At 47.5% G+C, this 19,016-nt stretch overlaps 1 protein-coding gene across 1 annotated transcript in view; it reads left to right on the top strand.

The window, feature by feature from the left end:
• PLCD1 (phospholipase C delta 1) overlaps positions 1-16,577 on the top strand; it is a gene marked incomplete at its 5' end in the record, with an annotated part of 50,971 nt that extends 34,394 nt beyond the window's left edge. Inside the window, 7 exons of the mRNA XM_082499580.1 lie at positions 6,310-6,477; positions 8,527-8,683; positions 9,012-9,128; positions 11,015-11,193; positions 11,727-11,859; positions 14,879-15,028; positions 15,404-16,577. Of these exons, the coding sequence (XP_082355706.1) occupies positions 6,310-6,477; positions 8,527-8,683; positions 9,012-9,128; positions 11,015-11,193; positions 11,727-11,859; positions 14,879-15,028; positions 15,404-15,495 (996 nt within the window). The 3' untranslated portion in view covers positions 15,496-16,577. The remainder of the gene's footprint in view (positions 1-6,309; positions 6,478-8,526; positions 8,684-9,011; positions 9,129-11,014; positions 11,194-11,726; positions 11,860-14,878; positions 15,029-15,403) is intronic.
• Positions 16,578-19,016: the final 2,439 nt, after the last annotated feature.

Raw genomic sequence — 19,016 nt, 5'->3', positions numbered from 1 at the left:
ATCTTCTATATTTGTTCTCCCTCTCCCTTTTTCTCTTTTCCCTTTCTGACTTTCTGCTTTTGTTTGGGAGTGTCATGCCTTGCTTGATACAATGCCTAGCACAGAGGGAAGCTGATCTGGGTTGGTCCCTAGGCACTAGTGCAATAAATTAGGATGAATCATAATTTTTAATGCTGCTGCTTCAGCAGGACCTTTGCACTGGCACAGACAAGGTTCCTCCATTTAAGAAGCGACTCCCAGTGTGAGGATACACCCAGCAAAGAGACAGGTCTCTGCAGGCTGTTACTGAGGTGGAAAAATCAGAGTCTTCAGTGTTACCTCCTGGCTTGCAATTTATCGCTGGTGCAGGATCAGGGAAGCTGCTGATGGGTTTTCAAAACACTGCCTTGTGACCAGAGGAGTGATACGAAGAAAGAAAGGAGAAACACCAGGGAAAGGAATGTGTGATGTGAGTGTAAGGGAATGACCCCAGCTTCCCAAAGATGTTTTTCCCATTCCTGTGCTCATCTAACCTCTCGCTCTGATTGTTCAGATGGACACGTGGCCCCAGCTGGAACAAAGTGACCCACATCTACCTTAGTGAATGGATTTGGGCTGATATGTTCCATTGGAGGGACTGATCCATTTACTTTAAAGGGAGAAAAATTGCCAGTGTAGCAAAATCTATCCTTTTCCCTCTGGTACTTTCCCTCTGCCTTCCTGCTACGTGAACTAGGAGAGTGCAAAAGGCTGAACTGCTGATTTTTTTTTTGGTGAAAAATACATTGAAGCTGAAACAATAATCGGGGGGTGGGGGTGGGGGCGGGAAATCCAAACCAAAAATCTCTTGGATTTTCCACTTCCTTGTGAAGCTGTTGTGGGGAAGCCCAGGATGACGTACTATTTTTTATATTAGAAAAAAGGTGTGGTCTATCACTGGAAAGACAGATGAAAGTCTGTACATAAAAACAGGTGAAGAATTGCTGCAGATTGTATTGGCAGGGCAGTATCGGTAATTAAAGGAAGATCGACAGAGTTTGGACTAACGCTAACGATTCATACTACAGCCCAGGGCAGGTATCTGATTTATTAGGCTCCACTCAGGAACAGTGTTGGACTACACAGAGCATCTAAATATCTACCTCAAGCTGCTGTCTTTAGGTCCCAATAGCAAATTAAAGGCTTATAGGATGAAAGGCCAAAAGCCACACAAAAGCTCCAGGCAGTGCCAGGATTGTAGGGAAGAGCTGCTCCAATCTCTGCTGCTGGTTGCTTGTTGCAGACCCTTCTGCCCCATTCCTGATCTGCACAGGGGTCTGCCAGGTCCCCTTTCCCCCTCTCCCTGCATCCCAGCTAGGAATGCTGCAAAAATGCTGGAGCACCTCTCCTATGAGGAGAGGCTGAGAGAGTTGGGGCTGTTCAGCCTGGAGAAGAGAAGGCTCCGGGGAGACCTTATTGTGGTCTTCCAGTACCTAAAAGGGGCCTACAGGAGAGCTGGGGAAGGACTTTTTACTAGGGCATGTAGTGATAGGATGAGGGGGGATGGCTTTAAACTGGAAGAGGGGAGGTTTAGATTAAATATTAGGAATAAATTTTTCACTTTAAGGGTGGTAAGGAACTGGAACAGGTTGCCCAGGGAAGTTGTGGATGCCCCATCCCTGGAGGTGTTCAAGGCCAGGCTGGATGGGGCTTTGAGCAACCTGGTGTAGTGGGAGGTGTCCCTGCCTATGGCAGGGGGGTAGGAACTAGATGATCTTCCAGGTCCCTTCCAATCTAAAACATTCTATGATTCTATGAAACACAGCCCTGGAACGAGACCAAAACAGCTGCCAACAGTGCATGCAACTATGCAGCGTATCAGCCATATCTGAAACCCCTCCAACTCTTTGTTACTGGACTTCCTTATTTACAATGACGGTGACTTTGGTTTTAACAGACTTGTCTTGGTAGTTGACCCTTAGGATCATAAGCCCCCCATTTGGGAGCCCCAGTGCAGTGGCAGGGGCCTCTGCCATCCCCACACCTCCACTGTCCCACCAGCTGTCCCATCAGTCACATCCATTGCTGTGTCCAGTTTCCCCATTTGACATCACTTTGAGCCATGCAGCTCAGGAACCACTTCCAGTATAGCAGTGGCAATGCAAGGCTCGGCACAACTGGTCTGAGTAGTCGGGGGGGGGGGAAGAGAAGGGGAATGGGGGAACGGCTGACGTGCTCTGCCCTGTGCTCATGGCAAGGCAGGAAACACCTCTAGATGTGTCTCAGCTACGTCCAGACGAGGTTCAGTCACAGGTCTCTTAGTCAGCCGTGGATCCTGGAAGCTGTCTGCCCATGAGGGTTATTTTTGCATCACGCACTCAAAATTAATGTGGGTTAAAGTCCCTCTGGCTTATGCCTAACTCCACATCTATGCCTTTCTCCAAGACTAGCCCAGCTTGTGTAAACCTTGTCTGTAGTGCATCTTCTTGGCTGAAGTTCTTGAGCTGAGTTTCCCTCAAATCTCTCAAAACCTCTGTTGATAATATGTTTCTTCTCCTTTTCTGGAGACTCTCTTCATTCTCTGGTGCCACTCATTGTTAGACCCTGCAACACTAGGCTGAAAGATGTACACAGATGGAGATGTGATAACAATTAGTGTGTGTGGTCTGCACGTCTCCTTATGAATGTGAACGCATTAATCCTTACAGCTTCCCATAAATCTGGGGAAATGGATATCTTCATCCTGATAGCAGGATGTAAGGTGGCAGTGCTCAGACCCTGTATATTCATGTACGTGAGCACTTCACTTTGGGCTCCTTTTGAGAACTAGTTAATACAACCAGGGGAGTTAGAGGTGTGGTCCACTTCCTCGTAAGTGTTTGTCGAAGTAGAGAAGAAAAAATCACACCCTAGGAGTGTTTAGTTCTCTCTGTTGACTCTAAAGGAGGTGTTGAAGGCACAGAAAGTTTTATGAGGTGGATGACTTTATAAATCTTCCGCTCCCACTGAGATGAAAACTGGAAATCAGACCTTACCATGGCTTTCAGGTAGTTAATAGGGGCAAGAAACTTTCAGGTCTGATAAACATGTGTATGCAGATCTTTGAAAATCTTCTGCTCTTTACAGCTTTGCTCCTTCTGATAAAATCAACACTGCTTTCATTTGAGATGGTTGCTATGTCCCAATTCACAGACTGCCAAAGGAAGCAAAGGCATGTGTCAGAACCATTTCATTTACGGAACCGAGCTTGTTCAGCATGCAGTAGAAAAGGTGGGAGAGCTTGGGAGCTCCACTTATGGAGAACTAGAGCAACACAGTTCACAGGGCATGTGAGGAAGGGAGAGAGTTGCATCTATTCCAGCAGCCACTCTACTCAGTACAGTGTCCTTGTAGCCTTCCTCATTTTCTTAGGTTGTATTCAACTTGGGCTTGCCACAGGCAGTTGGAATAACTTTATGGTCTACTTGGAGTATATTTATTGAGTATTTCAGCTAATGCTTCTTCCTAAGACAAGAGATCTGCTCAGCAGAGCTGAACTGATGAGCTGAGTGTCCTTCACCTCAGGCTAGAAATACTTAATATCACATGAAGGGGAACCGAGAGAGATGAAACAAGTGTGTATGTGTATTTGTGTCTGTGTGTATCAGCTTATTTAAAACCTTATTAAAGATGATAAGTACTCAAATTTTGGACTTTGCTTCCTAGCACCCATATTCAAATGCAGGAAGACTGCGGCTGGCAGGTTCTGTAGCATGGATTCAGAACAATGCTACTATAGAACAGCACTTTCTGCAGGAAATGGAGATGAAAATGCTCTGCTTTGGGGTAAATGTCACCCCTCATTTTGGACCAATAAGCTCTCCTCTGAAATTAGGTGGCACATGGACTGCTCTCCCTCCTAGGCATGGTGGAAGTCAACTGCACAGGGGGATGCTAAACCTCTGCAATGCAATAGGACTCCAGAATGGAGCCAATCTCTTAGATTTCAAGGTGAAAAGGGGGCCACCATAACCGCCCTACAAGAGTCTCATATAACACAGTTTGGGCTGACCAGTGTCCATGTGGCCATGGGGAGCATCTGCAGCATATCCAAGATTTTCCAGAGAAACCACAGTCTAAACAGGATAACAGCAGCACCGAGGACCCATTGCTGACGGCCCCGGTATGGGGTGTGGGGAGGAGAAAAGGTGGAGACCATGTTGCTGTGCCTTTACTGCTGATGTTATTCAGCCACATAGGGTGGGTCTGTGCCAGAAATTATGACTCCCGCTTGCTGGACAGGCTGTCCTGAACTGGAGAAGCTTAAAAAGGGGTAGTAGCCCTACTGGTAATTAAAAATCAAGCAACCTGCCCCAAACACCTTATCCCTAGTTCCCTCCTGTTGAGCTGTGAGATGAGGTAGTAAAGTTTCTTATGGGATGTTAGAAAGCAGAGACAGGTAATATATAGCAGGATGCTATCTGCAGGCTGTGAAGGACAAGAGGGGCTTCTCTGAGCCCCTCCTTACTGTCCCCAGCGCAATCCCTCCAGGCTTGTCTATTCAAAGTGTTGACTGGAGCCTAAAAACTCTCACAGAGCTGGATTTCGTCTGCTGCCAGTGCGTGTTGTGGTAGAAAGTGAAGAGCTGAATGAAGTGAGACTCTGAAGATGAGCCAACTCATCTCCCAGCCATGGATGTGAAAAGGCAGGTCCCAGCTCTGTCTGGATGGAAGATGGTCTGGGGACGGGGACGGGGAAGAGGATACTGCTATGCTCTGACTGCTCCTTTGGGCCTTATATTCCCAGTAACTGGTACAATCCTTCCAGCTGCCTTTGTGTAGCTTTTGAGTGACAGGGAAAGTGCCCCAATGTAAACAGATAATTTGCGGTAGCTGAAGAAAAATGCTCTTGGCTGCTGCTCGGGTGGCAGAGTCAAATTTCGGTTCAAACCAAGCTTCATCCACAGCTTAGCCCAGTGGTGAGGAGTTGGTCTGGTCTCTGAAAAGACATGATGCAATTTGCTTGCACCCACGAAAGGGGAATAATGTTCTTTGAAAATGCCTGTCATGTGAGAACGTTGCTTTTGCTGTTGTGGAAAGGCCAAACAGAGGGTGTCACTGAGAGGTGCGGAGACATGCTACACAGACTGAGAGTTTGGCTAATTCCAAGATTGCATTTTTCGAGAATAACTAGCACCCTCCAAAGCCAGGACTGCCAAACACATCCATGTGGCAGCAAATCTCCCAGACTTCACTGGAAGCTGCAGGATCTAGGGGTGCTCCTGGGCTGAATTAACTGATTTTGTAGCATAATCCACTCACTTAGAGATTGAACACAGGCAGTCGCCCTTCTCAGTACTGCTCCCTGCTGCCAGCATCGCTTCTGCCTTGTTTGGGTTAGGAGTCAGCCCTCTTCAGTCTTCAGCCCTCCTCCCACGGTCAGATCTTGCACAAGAGATACATCAGTGGTATGGTGGTCTGTGGGCAACCACGCGCTGTTGGTGTGTTCCTTCACCTGAGGTTTTATGTGGACTTTGAAAGAGGCTGGAGAGAGTTGATTCAGCACAAGAACTGTGCTCCTTGGATTAGCTCAGCAGCCAGCTGTGGTACGTTGGCACACGCTGCTGATTATGATTAGTGTTGTACCACAGCAGCAGTTGCAGGAGAAGGTCTTTTCAGAAGAGAAGGTACCATTGGGAAGGGTCTGGGAACTCTTCTGTGGGCTGTCAGCTCTCTAAGGTTTCACCTGCAAGATCCCTTACATATTAAAATCCCATGTCTGCAGTGCATGAGACACCTGTCCAGAAATGAATGGACCTCTCTCCCCATTAATATGTCTGGCAGAGCAGAGGGCTGCACTGCTTCAATCCCTGCATGGATCTCATACCCTTTCTCAGGTTGTGCATGTGTTTATAACCATACATTGCAGACTGCAGTAGATTAAACAACAAAGAGGCAGAAACAGTGCCATGAGCAGCTTCCGTGAGCCCTGACCTCCAGGCTTGGACTTGTTTGTGGTGCCCCATTCAGTTTTGAAAAAAATAGTATATTTTTATTGCCTCTAACAGCACGAGAGTTTAAGTTGCCTTGTTGAGGGGATGGACAGTTCTGCATCAGAGGGGAATCTGTGGGCTATCAGGGGTTTTCAAACTCATGGCTTGTGGTCTCAGAGACTGGCCAGAGGCAAGGCAAGGCCTCAGTGGAAAAATAGACTTATATTTTATTTGTATCTATTGATAATAACCATTGACTGATGCAACTCTAAAAGGCCCTGGCCCTGGTTACAGCTGAGGAGCTGTCACATCCCTGCTCCTTTGGGGCAGGCCAGAATCTTTTCTAATCACCAGCGATTTTGTCCACTTTCCTTGTGCAGCAATTGAAAGGGAAGATCCTTGTGAAAGGCAAGAAGCTGAGCAGGCAGGAGGACCCCACTGGAACAAATGGGAACAACAACCTGGAGGCTGAGGATGTCTCTGATGAAGATGAAGCAGCTGAAATCGAAGATGAATCTGTAAAGACTGAGATACAACAGAAGGGGAAGGTAAGTAAAGGAATTAACTGAGTCCCAAAAAGGGACAGACCTGAAGAGGCAGAAAAGCTATAAACAAGATCTTTGCTTATTGCAGAAGGCTCTGAAATACTGCATCAGGAAATCCCATCTCATTAGCCCGTCCCATGACTCATGCTGGAATTTACATATACTTTTAATATGTTCCCAGCTAAGACAGGTTTCAGTGTGGTTTCAGCTACTCAGCTGGGGATATGTAAGGATGAATTGTTGAAATTGCTGGAGCTAAGGATCCTGGTCCTTGCTCGGATTAACGATCTGCATCCCAAGCACAAACAGAGGTCTTGCAGAGCCAGTCAAGCATGAAGGTTGGCCTCTTTCCTTAAAATGAGGCTGCAGGACCCTGCAGCTGGGACAGACCATGTAGCTTTTATGGAAGCAGTAGAAGGTCATATGTTCAATCTATCTCAGTCTGATTTTCAGAAATGTATTTGTCATGGGACCATCACGACTGTTTATTATCAGAGACTGATGCTTTTCTAGTCACATCCTGGGACATACCTGCACCTTCACTGGCCGTGTTTTTCTGACCTGGAGGAGGGAGGAAGAGAAGGAAGAGCTATGGGTCTTCCATGGAAGGGGTCAAAGCAGTTGGAATAACTGTTTCTGGGAGGAAAAGGCTGGCTTTTACATCCATGTTTTGCTCCCTCGTGTGAGGACATTCATTTTTCCAGACTGCAGGTCATTGTGAAGGCCATATTCCTTACGGACCAGGTTCATAGGTGATATCAATACATTCAGTCCCATAGGTGGCAAAGATAATTGACGTTGCCTCTGGATCTGGTTTGATCTATGCTTTCCCTTGCTGATTTACTCACTCTTTGGGGGTCTTATTTCTTTCTCTGAACTGTAGCCAATAATGTGTATAATGTTGAAGTCTGTCATTTTCTTTTCTTGCCTCTGATAAAAGCTGGTGGCTCTCACTTCGCTCTTGTGCCAATGAATGTGGCTGTGGAACAGGAGGCACCTACATCGTGAGAACTTCCTAGTTCAAGGGGAAAAAGCCCAAGCTCTTTGGAGGACAAAACATCCTTCCTGTTCCCAGTGACAGGGCGAGGGGCAATGGGCACAAGTTAGAACATAGGAAGTTCCGTTCAAATACACGGAAAAACTTCTTTATGGTGAGGGTGACAGAGCACTGGCACAGGCTGCCCAGGGAGGTTGTGGAGTCCCCTTCTCTGGAGATTTTCAAGACCCGCCTGGATGCAGTCCTGAGTAACGTGCTCTGGGCAATCCTGCTTTAGCAGGGGAGTTGGACTAGATGATCTCTAGAGGTCCCTTCCAACTCTGAAACTCCGTGTTTCTGTGATTCCGTGATTCCATGATTCCTTTCCCCTTCCTTCCAGGTTTGGATGCTTGGGACCAGGACAGTATGGAAAACTCATTGCTAAGGCTCTGTTTTAAAGTTTAGCAACTGGAGACAGCCATTGATGCTGAAATACTGAAATACAAGTGATCATGTAGAGAGCAGCAGAGAGGGTATCCCACCAACAAAGAGAGAATCCATCTGGAGAGCATCATGCAATAAGGGTGCTGGGACAGCAAAGCATCTGTTGTATGAAATCCTCTGTTAGCTCACCAATACAGGCTGATTGGGTTGGTTGCTACTGTGTTTGTAGCCCTAATCACTTGTGAGTTGTGGTAGCCAAGCTGAAATACTCATTCGCATAATAACATGCAAATATATGTAGAAGGAGGAATGGCCCAGATGAAATGAAATATTCTTGGTAACAACACTTGGGAAGTCAGTGATATCATTGGACAGGTCAGGATGGGCTTGAGAGGGCAGTGATGCTCTGAGAGGAAGGATTAGCACTCTCCATGCAGGGCAGGGGACGTGACAAGGGCAGCCTGCCTCTTTTCCACCCTTTCTCTGCATAGGGGTTCCACTGAGTGTTGATAGTGTGCATCTTCATGTGAAGATGATAGAGAAGAGAAGCTCCAGGGCTCCTAGCCAAAACATGATTATTAGAGTTATGACTGCAGAAACTACCCACAAAACTCTTGCTCTTGTGCTTTTAGAGTGACACCTTGAAGCTGGCCAAGGAGCTGTCAGACACAGTTGTCTACTGCAAGAGTGTCCATTTCAATGGCTTTGAGGACCCCAGCCATCCTCGGGCTTTCTATGAGATGTCATCATTCACGGAGAGCAAAGCTCTGAAACTAGCCCAGGAGTCTGGTATGTATGTTCTGCTCTGGCAAAAGGCCATCCACTGTTTCAGTCACCCATAAAGGGACAGCTAGTGGTGGTGAAGAGCTAGCATGAGGAAAAGACATCCCGAAAGATGTGGGTTAAGATCTCTTTGGCCATGCATGTCACTGAGAAACAGTGGGAATAACTTCATATCATAGAGGCTGTTACCAAGAAGGGCATTTTATACAGGTAGTATAAAAGTCTCAGCCAGACTCACCAGGCAGAGGAGCAGTACATACAGCAGCATCAAGAAGAGATAAAAATAGCCCCCATCACGGAAAGGGTAATTTTCTTCTTTTTTTTTTTTCTGTAGGAACCAGTTTTATTCATCACAACATCAGGCATCTCAGCCGGATCTACCCTGCAGGCTGGAGGACAGATTCTTCTAACTACAACCCCATTGACTTGTGGAACGTCGGCTGCCAGATTGGTGGGTGTAACTGGGAGGTTGGAGAGGGTCAGCCTGGCTGAGTCGCCTATGACCTGGCTATGGAGGGGCTTCAGTTGAGGTAGATGTGTGATCTCAAGCCATTTGCAGGCAGAGAAGCTCAGTGCTCACTGGGAGAGATCAGCTCTTCAGCCAATGCTCAATGACTTTTCATAGACTGTTTTCTGGTCCATCTCAAAACCATTAGGAGAGCCTTCCCTGCATGTCAATGTGCACATCCCTGCACATTAATGTGCACATCCCTGCAATTTCACTGGAAGCCGAGTTATTGCCATTTAACAAAGGAGGAGGGAGCCAGGAGTTACAGTCTTTTAGTAAAAAGTGTGCTGAAATCTCTGGCAAAGATGTAAACCAAACTCTTGAGCCCTAGAGCAAGGCCATGACCGTAAGGACCAAGCTGTGGCCTGAGCTGCTCCCTGTAGTCAAAGCAGCACATCATACCTACTCCCAGGGCGTGGAGGCCTCTGGTGGTATATTGATGTCTCAGAGATTTGATGAAATCAGGGGTCCCAGAGCCTGTTAAGTGAATTGTGTTGTAGCTTTCATCCAGGAAACCCAGTGCAGTGGTAAGTGGGCAGGCTGGTGATGATGTGTTTGGCTCTCTTGGTGTTGCTGGATGTTGGAGATGTCGCAGTTGTGCCTATGTGGCCCAGCCAAGCAAGAGAATCTACAGAAGCAGGGCTACCCTGGCCCCCAGCTATGTAGACTGACATGGGCTGGATGTGCCTGGCAGCATACGAACTGGCTGGGTGCTGCAGCCCCCAAGGGGGGGCACAAGTACCACCCATTGGCCTGTCTCCCCAGCATTGAGTCTGGCCTCAGGAGAGTCCTTGGGAGGCAACATCAGGTCCCTCAGGGTACACTAAGGCCAGATGTGCATGCCTTATCTGACCTGAATTCAGTATGTGGGCACCCAAAATAATTTTTTTTTCAGAAGCCCCGAGTACTTGCAGCTCTGAGTAAAACCAGCATATTGCAGTTATTGAAGTCTTGTTTGCAGGTGGAAAAACAGGGGAGTCCCTTAAAATGCTTTTGGCCATCGAGTATTACAGGGTATGTAGAACCCAGGACCAGAATAAGTTGCTATCTGTCCTAGAGCTATCTTAGAAGTCGCTAAAGAGGTTAACATCACCCTTGAGAAATCAATGGAGTACTGAGGAGGTGCTGGGGTCCATGTGCGCTCCCTATGTGATATCAGCGAGACTGTTCACTGAGGCTGCTTCCAGATTTGACATCAATGCTTTTAAAAGGACAGCGGCAAATTGGAAAGAACACAAGAAATCTGCCTGGTGTTAGGACACCAGTGAGGCTTGATCTATTTTGGGCAGGGGACAATAAAGAGATGATTTGATCACAGCTTCTGTACTCCTGCATGAGGAGTTCACATAGCGAAGAGCTCTCTAGGCTAACTAACAAAGGCATCAATGGCCCTCAGGATGGCAAATAGAAATAGGCATATCTGGGCTAGAAAGGAAGTTTTATAATGAGGGTAAGTGGCCAGAAAAGAATCTGAGAAGGATTTGCTGTCTTCACTGTAGGAGATAACTCCTTCAGCATAGAAATGAATAGGTTTATCTAAAAGATGCAGTTGTCTAACCAGGTGACAGAAATTCAATGCGGGACTCTTTTTGACCCTGTGGCAGGCAGGAGAACAGCTGAGATGGCTGTAATGGCTCCTCCTGTCACTAACTTCTATGAAGGCAAGAACTCTTCAGGGGTAGCAAACTGTGAGTTTCTAACTGCGCTTTGAAGCATGGAAAAGCCAATGTTTATGTCCATGAAGTGCAATTTCATCTGAACAGAATTAGTATAAAAAGAATCCCATTGATTTATCTGAAAGTGACTGAATTTATTTATTTATGTTGCAGTTGCCCTAAATTTCCAGACAGCAGGCACAGAAATGGATGTCTACCAGGGTCGGTTCCAGGACAATGGGTTTTCTGGGTATGTCTTAAAGCCGGAATTCCTCCGGGATGAACAAACCAAATTCAATCCAAAATCCATCACAGAAGGAACATGGGGGACAAAGAAGAAGCTTCTGCTTAAAGTAAGAATAGAAGTCGGAAAATGTCTCAGTAGCATCCACCTTTGGGGGGGGGTGTAGGTTGTACCTTCTCCTTCTCCTGGTCCCACGTGGGCAATGTTATCCTAACCCTACTCACTTCCCATTGCTGATGTCTCTGCTTCAGTCCTGCATGGGCTCTCATCCTCCAGGGACTTACTCACGTGTTTAATGTTGGCCAATAGGAAAGCTAATGACAATATTCACTGTCGTTACAGAAAGATACAGGCAGACATGCAGTCAAGAGTCACCACTGTTGTTTCCAGGTATCACCTGATCACTGTGGCGACAGTTAGCAAAGTTGACTGCCCCCTAGCCAGCTGGCTGGGCTGGAGTAATGTTCATTAGGTGCTTTGGCTCATGACAACTTAAACTGAAGGATGTCACAACGCTGGCTCTGAAAGACCAGCACCAACTTGTGACAACAGGGCCTGCACTTCTGGAGATGGAGAAGGAAGTTTGCCAGGGAGCCCCGTGTCCTAATGATGTCCTGACCTCTTCCTCTGTTTCCACCACAGATCATCTCTGGTCAGCAGCTGCCCAAGGTGAACAAAAGTAAAAACTCCATTGTTGATCCTAAAGTAACGGTAGAGATCCACGGCGTCCAACAGGATAACAACAAGAAGCAGACCAAAGTCGTTGAAAACAATGGTAAGGCATTTTCTTCCATGCTGTGCTCCCATGGGGCAGTAACCCCGTGGTTTCATGTAGCAGAGTACGCAGTAACCCTCTGGCCAAACCTGCCCAGATGCACCCAAGCCTGCCCACACTAAGCAGACACATGAGGTGCTGTTGGCCTACTTCAGTGCAGGCACCCTGGTTATAGACTGTTGGTGGCATGAACTAACCCGACAGACTGACGTCCCTGTGGAGAATTGCTTTCAGGGATTCTTTCCTCTCTTCTCTCTCTAAGATGTTTGGAGACAGAAATTCCCTGCAAAACAACATCAGCCATATGAGTTGTTTTGAGGCTGGCTGCCAAATTTGCAGAGCTAGAGCTTTGGAAGTGCTCTCTACCTCCACGCAGTTGGTCTTGCCCTGAGATGCATGGGTCCCCAACACGATCTTCCCAGAGAAGGCTTCTTGTGAGGCTGATTTTATCCTGAAAGTGTCACAAACTCACAAAAGGTTGAGGTTGCAAGGGACTTTGGAGCTGTCTGTTCCAGCCCCTGCCCAAAGCAGGACCAACCTCAACGGTAACTTAATTTGCTCAGGGTATTGCCCAGATGAATTTTGAATATCTTGAAAGAGGGAGATTCCCCAGACTCTCTGGGCTCTCTCAAGTGATCCAGTCTTTGAATAACCTCATCATAAAATAAGATATCCCTATTCTTAACCAGAAATTCCCCCGTTGCAGTTAGTTCCCATTATGCATCACACTTTTGCTGTGCACCTGTAAGAAGAGCCTGGCTCTATCTTCTCTGTAAGGAGGTAGTGGAGGATGGCAATAATAACGCCCATATACTTCTCTGGGTTGAATAACAACCTCTCTCAGCCTCTTCTTATATGTAACAGTCTGTGCAAAAGGAGAACATTTCCTGTAGCTCAGAGCCTGCTCACAAGGCAGGGACACTGCATCTGCTCATCCTCTTGGCCAACATGGCACTGATGCTAAATTAATGCACATCACAGCAATGTTACAGGTAAAGGGTGAAAGCCATAAGCCTCCTTCTCCAAAGAGCCGGGCTCAAGCCTTACCCAGAACTGACCTCAGAGAGCTCACAGACATTTCACCCCCCCATGGACCATTTTTCAATGGTCAAACAGGTGATTTCCCTCTGTGCAGTGAGGGAATGTCGTGGCCTTTTGAGTTTGCAGAGGGCAGGTTCAGCCCTCTCTCCTGTGGGAGTAATGAGGCAGTAGGAGTCTGAGAAATCAGTCCTCACCCTCCCGTTGACAACACAGGTACACACACACATACACACACACACACACACACACACACACGCACACTCTGCTGTTCTGCATGGAGTAAGAGCCAAGTGCTAGAAAGCCAATGCATATTTTCCTCCCTGCTAACAATGTTTCCCTTTTCCTCTTTCCTGTTTGAGTAAATCTGGCGTGGCTCCTAAAGCTCATGGCCATTTCCATCACCTACAATAATTTTTATAACAAGCAAAATCTGCTCAGGGAACGTTTCAGACCCACCAGACCCGTTCCTCAGGGCTGCTCAGCGCACCCAGCACCACAGCCAGTCCTTGGCTGGAAGGAGGGATACTGGAGCGATGCTGGAGGGAGTGTTGCCCAGTGGAAAGTGAATCAAACTATGAAAATATCAGCGTTGGAAAGGGGCAGCTGCAGAGAGGGGGCTGAGGTTTCAGATATGTGACAGTGCTTCAGCAGCTCACCTGGTTTCACATTGGTGGGACTGAAGCAGGGGCTGCAGGCACAGAGCAGGTCACAGCGGTGCAGCCGTGGAGCTTGAGAGGCTGTGGGAATCTGCTGGTTCAGAAGCTCTGAGCATCTCACTACGGCTCTGAGATAAGTCGAAAACCCCCCACAGATGTCAGTACAGCGAAACTTACTGTCCTAGGGCTGATGACTTTCCTTCAACTTTAATGATTTCTGCTCCTGTGGGATCAGCAACACTGGGTTCTTTCCCCCCAAAAAGGGGAAGGAACAGATACGTGTTATTTGAACGGTCCAGTTGATTTAATCCTATGAAAGTCCAATTAAAGTGCACCAGCCTAACACAGGTATTTGCGACAGCAGTGTTCGCAGGTGCATCTCAGCACCCTGCCTCCTGAAGAATCGTCCGCAGGCCCTCCATGACCAGCAGGCTTCAGCTGACATTTTGCTGTCCTTGGGCTTCTGCTCTGCACAGGCTGGGCCGATGGCAGCAGCGTTTAAAACAGGATGTCCTCTCCTCCTGTTTGTTTCTGGGGAGGGGTTTATTGAATCTGCTGAGAGCACCTGCCATGAGAGAGCACTGAGCTTCCTCTTCACCTCTCGTCTGATGTGATGGTCTGGGTTTTGTTTGCTTTGCGAGTCAGGATCATAAGATCCGTATCCATAACAAGAGTGGGGTTGGTCGGGCTGTCTCAGACACTGCCCTTATACAGGGAGCCATAAACCATTTTTTCCACAGACTTGATGACGCTTTTTGTAATCAGACACTCCTCATTAACCTTCCTTGCAGAGAGGGAAACTGAGGCGCAGAGTGGTGACACATGGGTGTACCTTGAGCAATTAGTGAGGCTTGAGACCCCAGAAGGCTGTCACAACACAGTGGCACAGCTCTTCTCTCTGCTTCCCCTTGGTTTAGGGCTGTAAAAATTTGCAGCTGGTCCAATTGCAACCAAAGACATCCATGCATCAGCCAGCAAGAGCCTGTGGAGCAGAGCTGAGTTCACCTCTCTCCTGCTCCTCGCTGCCTTCTGGGAGCCTGGTGCTGAGGTCTGCAATGAGCAGCCTAAGCTGAAGGATTCATTGATACCAGGAGGCAAAACAGTGTCAGAGCTGGGAACAATGATCTCAGCATCTTGTGAGACTTTTGACCTGGGTGAGATTAGGTTGGCAGTCAGGCAAAGTCTCCATCCATTTGCAAGCATCTCCGACCTCCATCCTTGTCTGCCAACTTCTCTGTCCTCCATACTTGCTTGTGAGCATCTCTCACTTCCTTCCCTGTTAGTAAGCAGCTCTGATCTCCTTCCTTGTCCATGTCACCCAGGCTTTAACCCAAAATGGGATGAAGAGTTTACATTTGACATAGAGATCCCTGAACTTGCCCTGGTCCGGTTTGTGGTGGAAGACTTTGACATGTCGACCAAGAATGACTTCATTGGGCAGTACACCCTTCCCTTCAATAGTCTGAAGCAAGGTAAGGCCCTGCTCCCCGTTCCCCACAACCACCGAGCCCTTTGGGGAAGCTCCAGTGTCCTAGATGAGTGGTACAGATCCAGCACACCTCGGGTCAGAACAGGTCCTCTCTCTGGGGTGTGGGCAAGATGAAAAACAGTTTATTGGGCAGCTGTTAACACTGTCTCTGGTGAAAGGATCCCCTTGTCACCAGTTGTCTTGGGCACGATATGTTACCAATGCTCAAAGCCATGTGTCTCAGACCTACCTGTTCTGTGGGGTACTGGGAGGAAAACGCCCTGAGACAGGGAGATGTTTTTGCAGGTGCCTGGCAAATGTTAGCAAAATTTTTCCAACTGGACTCAAGGCCACTTTCCATCTGTGTCTCTGCTTCCAGGTTACCGCCACATCCATCTTTTGACAAAGAACGGAGACCCGTACTCCTCCTCCACCCTCTTTGTGTACATCAATATCCAGGACTGTGATTAGCAGCTCAGTTCTTTCAGGGCACAGTGAACCTCATTACAGACATGGAAGGAATTCAGAGTGTGAAGTCTGCCAGTGTCAGGGTCCCATCAAATCCCCAGTGCCTTCTCTGGAGCAGCACATGGTGCTCCATAGGACCCTGATGTGAAATAGCCGTCGACCTCTGATCTGCGTGCTGGAAACGTCCTAATGCTGCTGTTGAGAATGATCCTTTTGTACCTGTTCGACCAATCCAGCTGTGGTTTTAGTTCACTTTACTTAGCGTGATTTAATTCTGCTTTTAGCGAGAGGATAGGGGCACCCTTTTAGCAAAGTACAGCTCTTGGTTTGGGTTCGGTCAGGCATCTGGACAAAACACCCAGCATCTGTGCAAGAAAAAAATCCACCCCACCGCTGAAATCAGTGGCCAGACACCAGGCGATTTCTTGCAACTTCAGATGTCAGCCCTCTTTCACCATCTGAAGTCTTAAATGGGGACACAATTCTCTTTTCTGTTACAGATTAAAAAAGAAAGCTGCACTACAAAGGCCTGTATTATATAACTCGACTTTCCTTTTGTATTATAATAAAAAATACATGAACACTACTCCGCCTGTGTGCCTGGCTCTCAGCCAGGTCGCTTTGCATTCGAAGCCTGGCTCTCATCCTGTGAAGGAGAAAGAAGCTGCCGAACGGCAGATTTCCCCCTAACCCAAACTGAAACCCACTCAAAGGGACCTCAGAGAATGTCTTTTGCTGATGACAGTGGAAATATGCTCAACTGACAGTAGGGCTTTTTTTTTTAATGCAGTAAAACTTTCTTTGTTTGTGTTTTTATAGAAAAACGTCATTTTTTTAACACAGATGAAGAGGCAGTAGAAGCTGTTGTAAATGTTAGCCTGGTCCCAGTTGCACTGTAGAGGTAACCGAGCACAAACAGACAAGAGTGTTTTGAACAGCAACAGTATTTATGGCAAAAGGTGATTTTTCTTCAAGTAAAACTACAGAGTTAAGGGAATATTGTTGAAATAAAATAATATATATTTTGAAGTGCCAACTATGTTACTAACAATATGTTAGACTGTTAAAAGTAAAAAAAATCTGAAAAAGTCCAATTACTTGTCACTATTTGCCTCTTTGTCTTACTTGAATGCAACACACATGAAGTTGGAGATAGACATGCTCTATTTCTTAAAGCTGTCAGTCTTTCTGGGATTTTTCATGCCTGGTGGTGTAGAGGATGGGCTGCTACCAGAGAGGTTAACATCCTTTTAAGCAAATTCCAGTCCACTCACTCCCCCCCTATTTTTGAGTCCAAAATAGACTGGATTTAGTGATTCTTTGGTCTGCTGCAAAACTGGATTTCACTTAGTCCTACCTGGAGTTCGTTATGCTGCAGGAATCATTGCTGGACACATTGATTTTTCCTCTTCACTACAATAGTGTGTGATGTTGTAAACCATTGCCAATTAAATGTGAATTATACCCACAACTCAAGGGCTCATATTGAATTAACAGCCAGTGGTTGAAAGAGTTCCAGGGTGGCAGAGGCCACCAAAGCAGAGCAGGGTGTTCTGCAGTGTCATGGGGTCTCTCTCAGCTCACCTCTGGGATGGGGCTGCTTGTATCAGGAGACACATTTGAAGGCCAAAGCTGGAACATCCTTGACTCCAAATCAGAGACAGCCTGAGTTCCATCCCAGGATGCTCTGAGCATTTTGTTTTAAGGAGCCATGGGATAAACAGCACAAACGAAAGACACCCAGGACTGCCCTGTACCATGCAGGGAGCTTGCACCAGGCAGCCTGAGAGCAGGCGTGATCAGAAGCATTCCTGCCCCCTCGCTCGTGTCAGCACCAGCTCTTGTGCGGCGAGATATGTCTCTGACTCTGGAGACATTCAAAACATGCCTGGATGCTGTCCTGTGCAACCTGCTGTAGGTGACCCTGCTCCTGAGGTGCCTTCCAACCCCTACCATTCTGTGATTCTGTGATTCTGTGATGGATCAGCCTGCTGAGTTGGCCAAGAACAAATTACTTTTTTTAGTGTTGCAGGATTAGATTTCAGTTGGCTTATTGAGCTAAACCAGCCCTCACCTGCCTGCTGTGGCCGGCACTAAAGAAGTGGGGGACAGGGAGTGGGGAGAGATGTCAGGGCAGGACCACACTATCCAGGGCCAGGGTGGGCTTAGATGGACTACACAGAAAAGCCAGGGTTTCCTCTGCATGTTGTACGCTTAAATAAAGGTAGGCAAGATCCATGGGAAGAGAAAACATCCCTCATCAGGTAGAAGAGTTGGGGGAAAACTACTGGAGCCAGGTGGGAAAGTAACTGAGATGGAGATGGGATGGACCAGACCACGATGGACAATTCTGCAAGATGTCGTCTCTCCCCAAAGAAAGGGACATGGTCCATGCTATTATCAAGGGATCTCATCTCTGAGCAGATATTAAGTTCTGGAGCCCCACTGTAGGGAATAGCTCTGGTGAAAAGAGCAGCAGAAATAGGACATGGCCCACCAGGCATCACAGTGAAAGCGGCAACCGACATGAAAGGGAGGCTGTGGGTGAGCATCTTTCCTTTAGAAATCAGAGACAGAGAGTAAAACCAACTCTCCCCGTGAGAAGAGGAGAGCAGCAGCAGTGTCCAACAGGCCCAGGTATCAAAGGGATCTATTATCCATAAAAAAAATCCCATACCGGAGTACTCTGCTCATGTGTTAGTGAGCACCGTGGCAACAGGAATTAAAGCAATTTGTAGCAAACCAGCCTAATCTCCCTGATCCGACTGTATTTCTGCAAGTCTCCACTTGATTGCATGGTGCTTGTTAGGCCCACAGTCAGGGCTGATAGGTGGCATTGCTGCATTTTCATTCAGGAGCGCATACAATTCGTTAATTTGGGAGCTGGCAGGAGCGTGCCACAGCGGGGCGATGCAAATATTGTTGCTTCCAGCAGTGGCAATAGAGGCTGAAACAGGGATAATGTGCACTGATTGTATCCAGCGTGAGCACAACAGGAGCAATCATGCAGGTAATTCAGCTGATTTGTGTCTCTGCTTGACTCTTACCTTATTCTGCACAAGGGGGTTCAACGAGTTTTGGGCTGGACCCTCAAGCAGAAATGGGATGAAGTGGTGGCAGGCGCATGGAGGTAATGACGGGGTTGTGGCTTATGTGAAATAACTACCAATTCTTAAACGCAAAGATCTGTCCGGAAGACCCCATCACCTGGAGGTCCCTGCCTCCAGCCCGGACAGATGGTGACATTTTACCACTACTGGATGGTCCCGGGTATTGTGTGAGAGCTCTTCACTCCTCAACTATCATCTGCCTGCAGCTCCATCCCCACCTCCCTGCTCCAGGGGTGGGCAGTCAGGTCAATTGCTGAATGGCCAAGTACCCACCACGGGCAATGGGGGGCTTCAGGAGCATGATACATGAGCACGGGGAGACAAACGGTCCTGGCTATGTGGTGTTTGGGAACAGAGGGGGCCCCACCTTCTCAGTTTGTTCTTTTCTTTTCAAAAAAATCCCAAAGCCCATTA

Source organism: Vanellus vanellus (assembly GCF_965231255.1).
Source record: "Vanellus vanellus genome assembly, chromosome: 2".
In the NCBI taxonomy this organism is placed as follows: domain Eukaryota; kingdom Metazoa; phylum Chordata; class Aves; order Charadriiformes; family Charadriidae; genus Vanellus; species Vanellus vanellus.
Note: the sequence above shows the minus strand (reverse complement) of the source record. Positions and strands in the feature narration are given on the sequence as shown.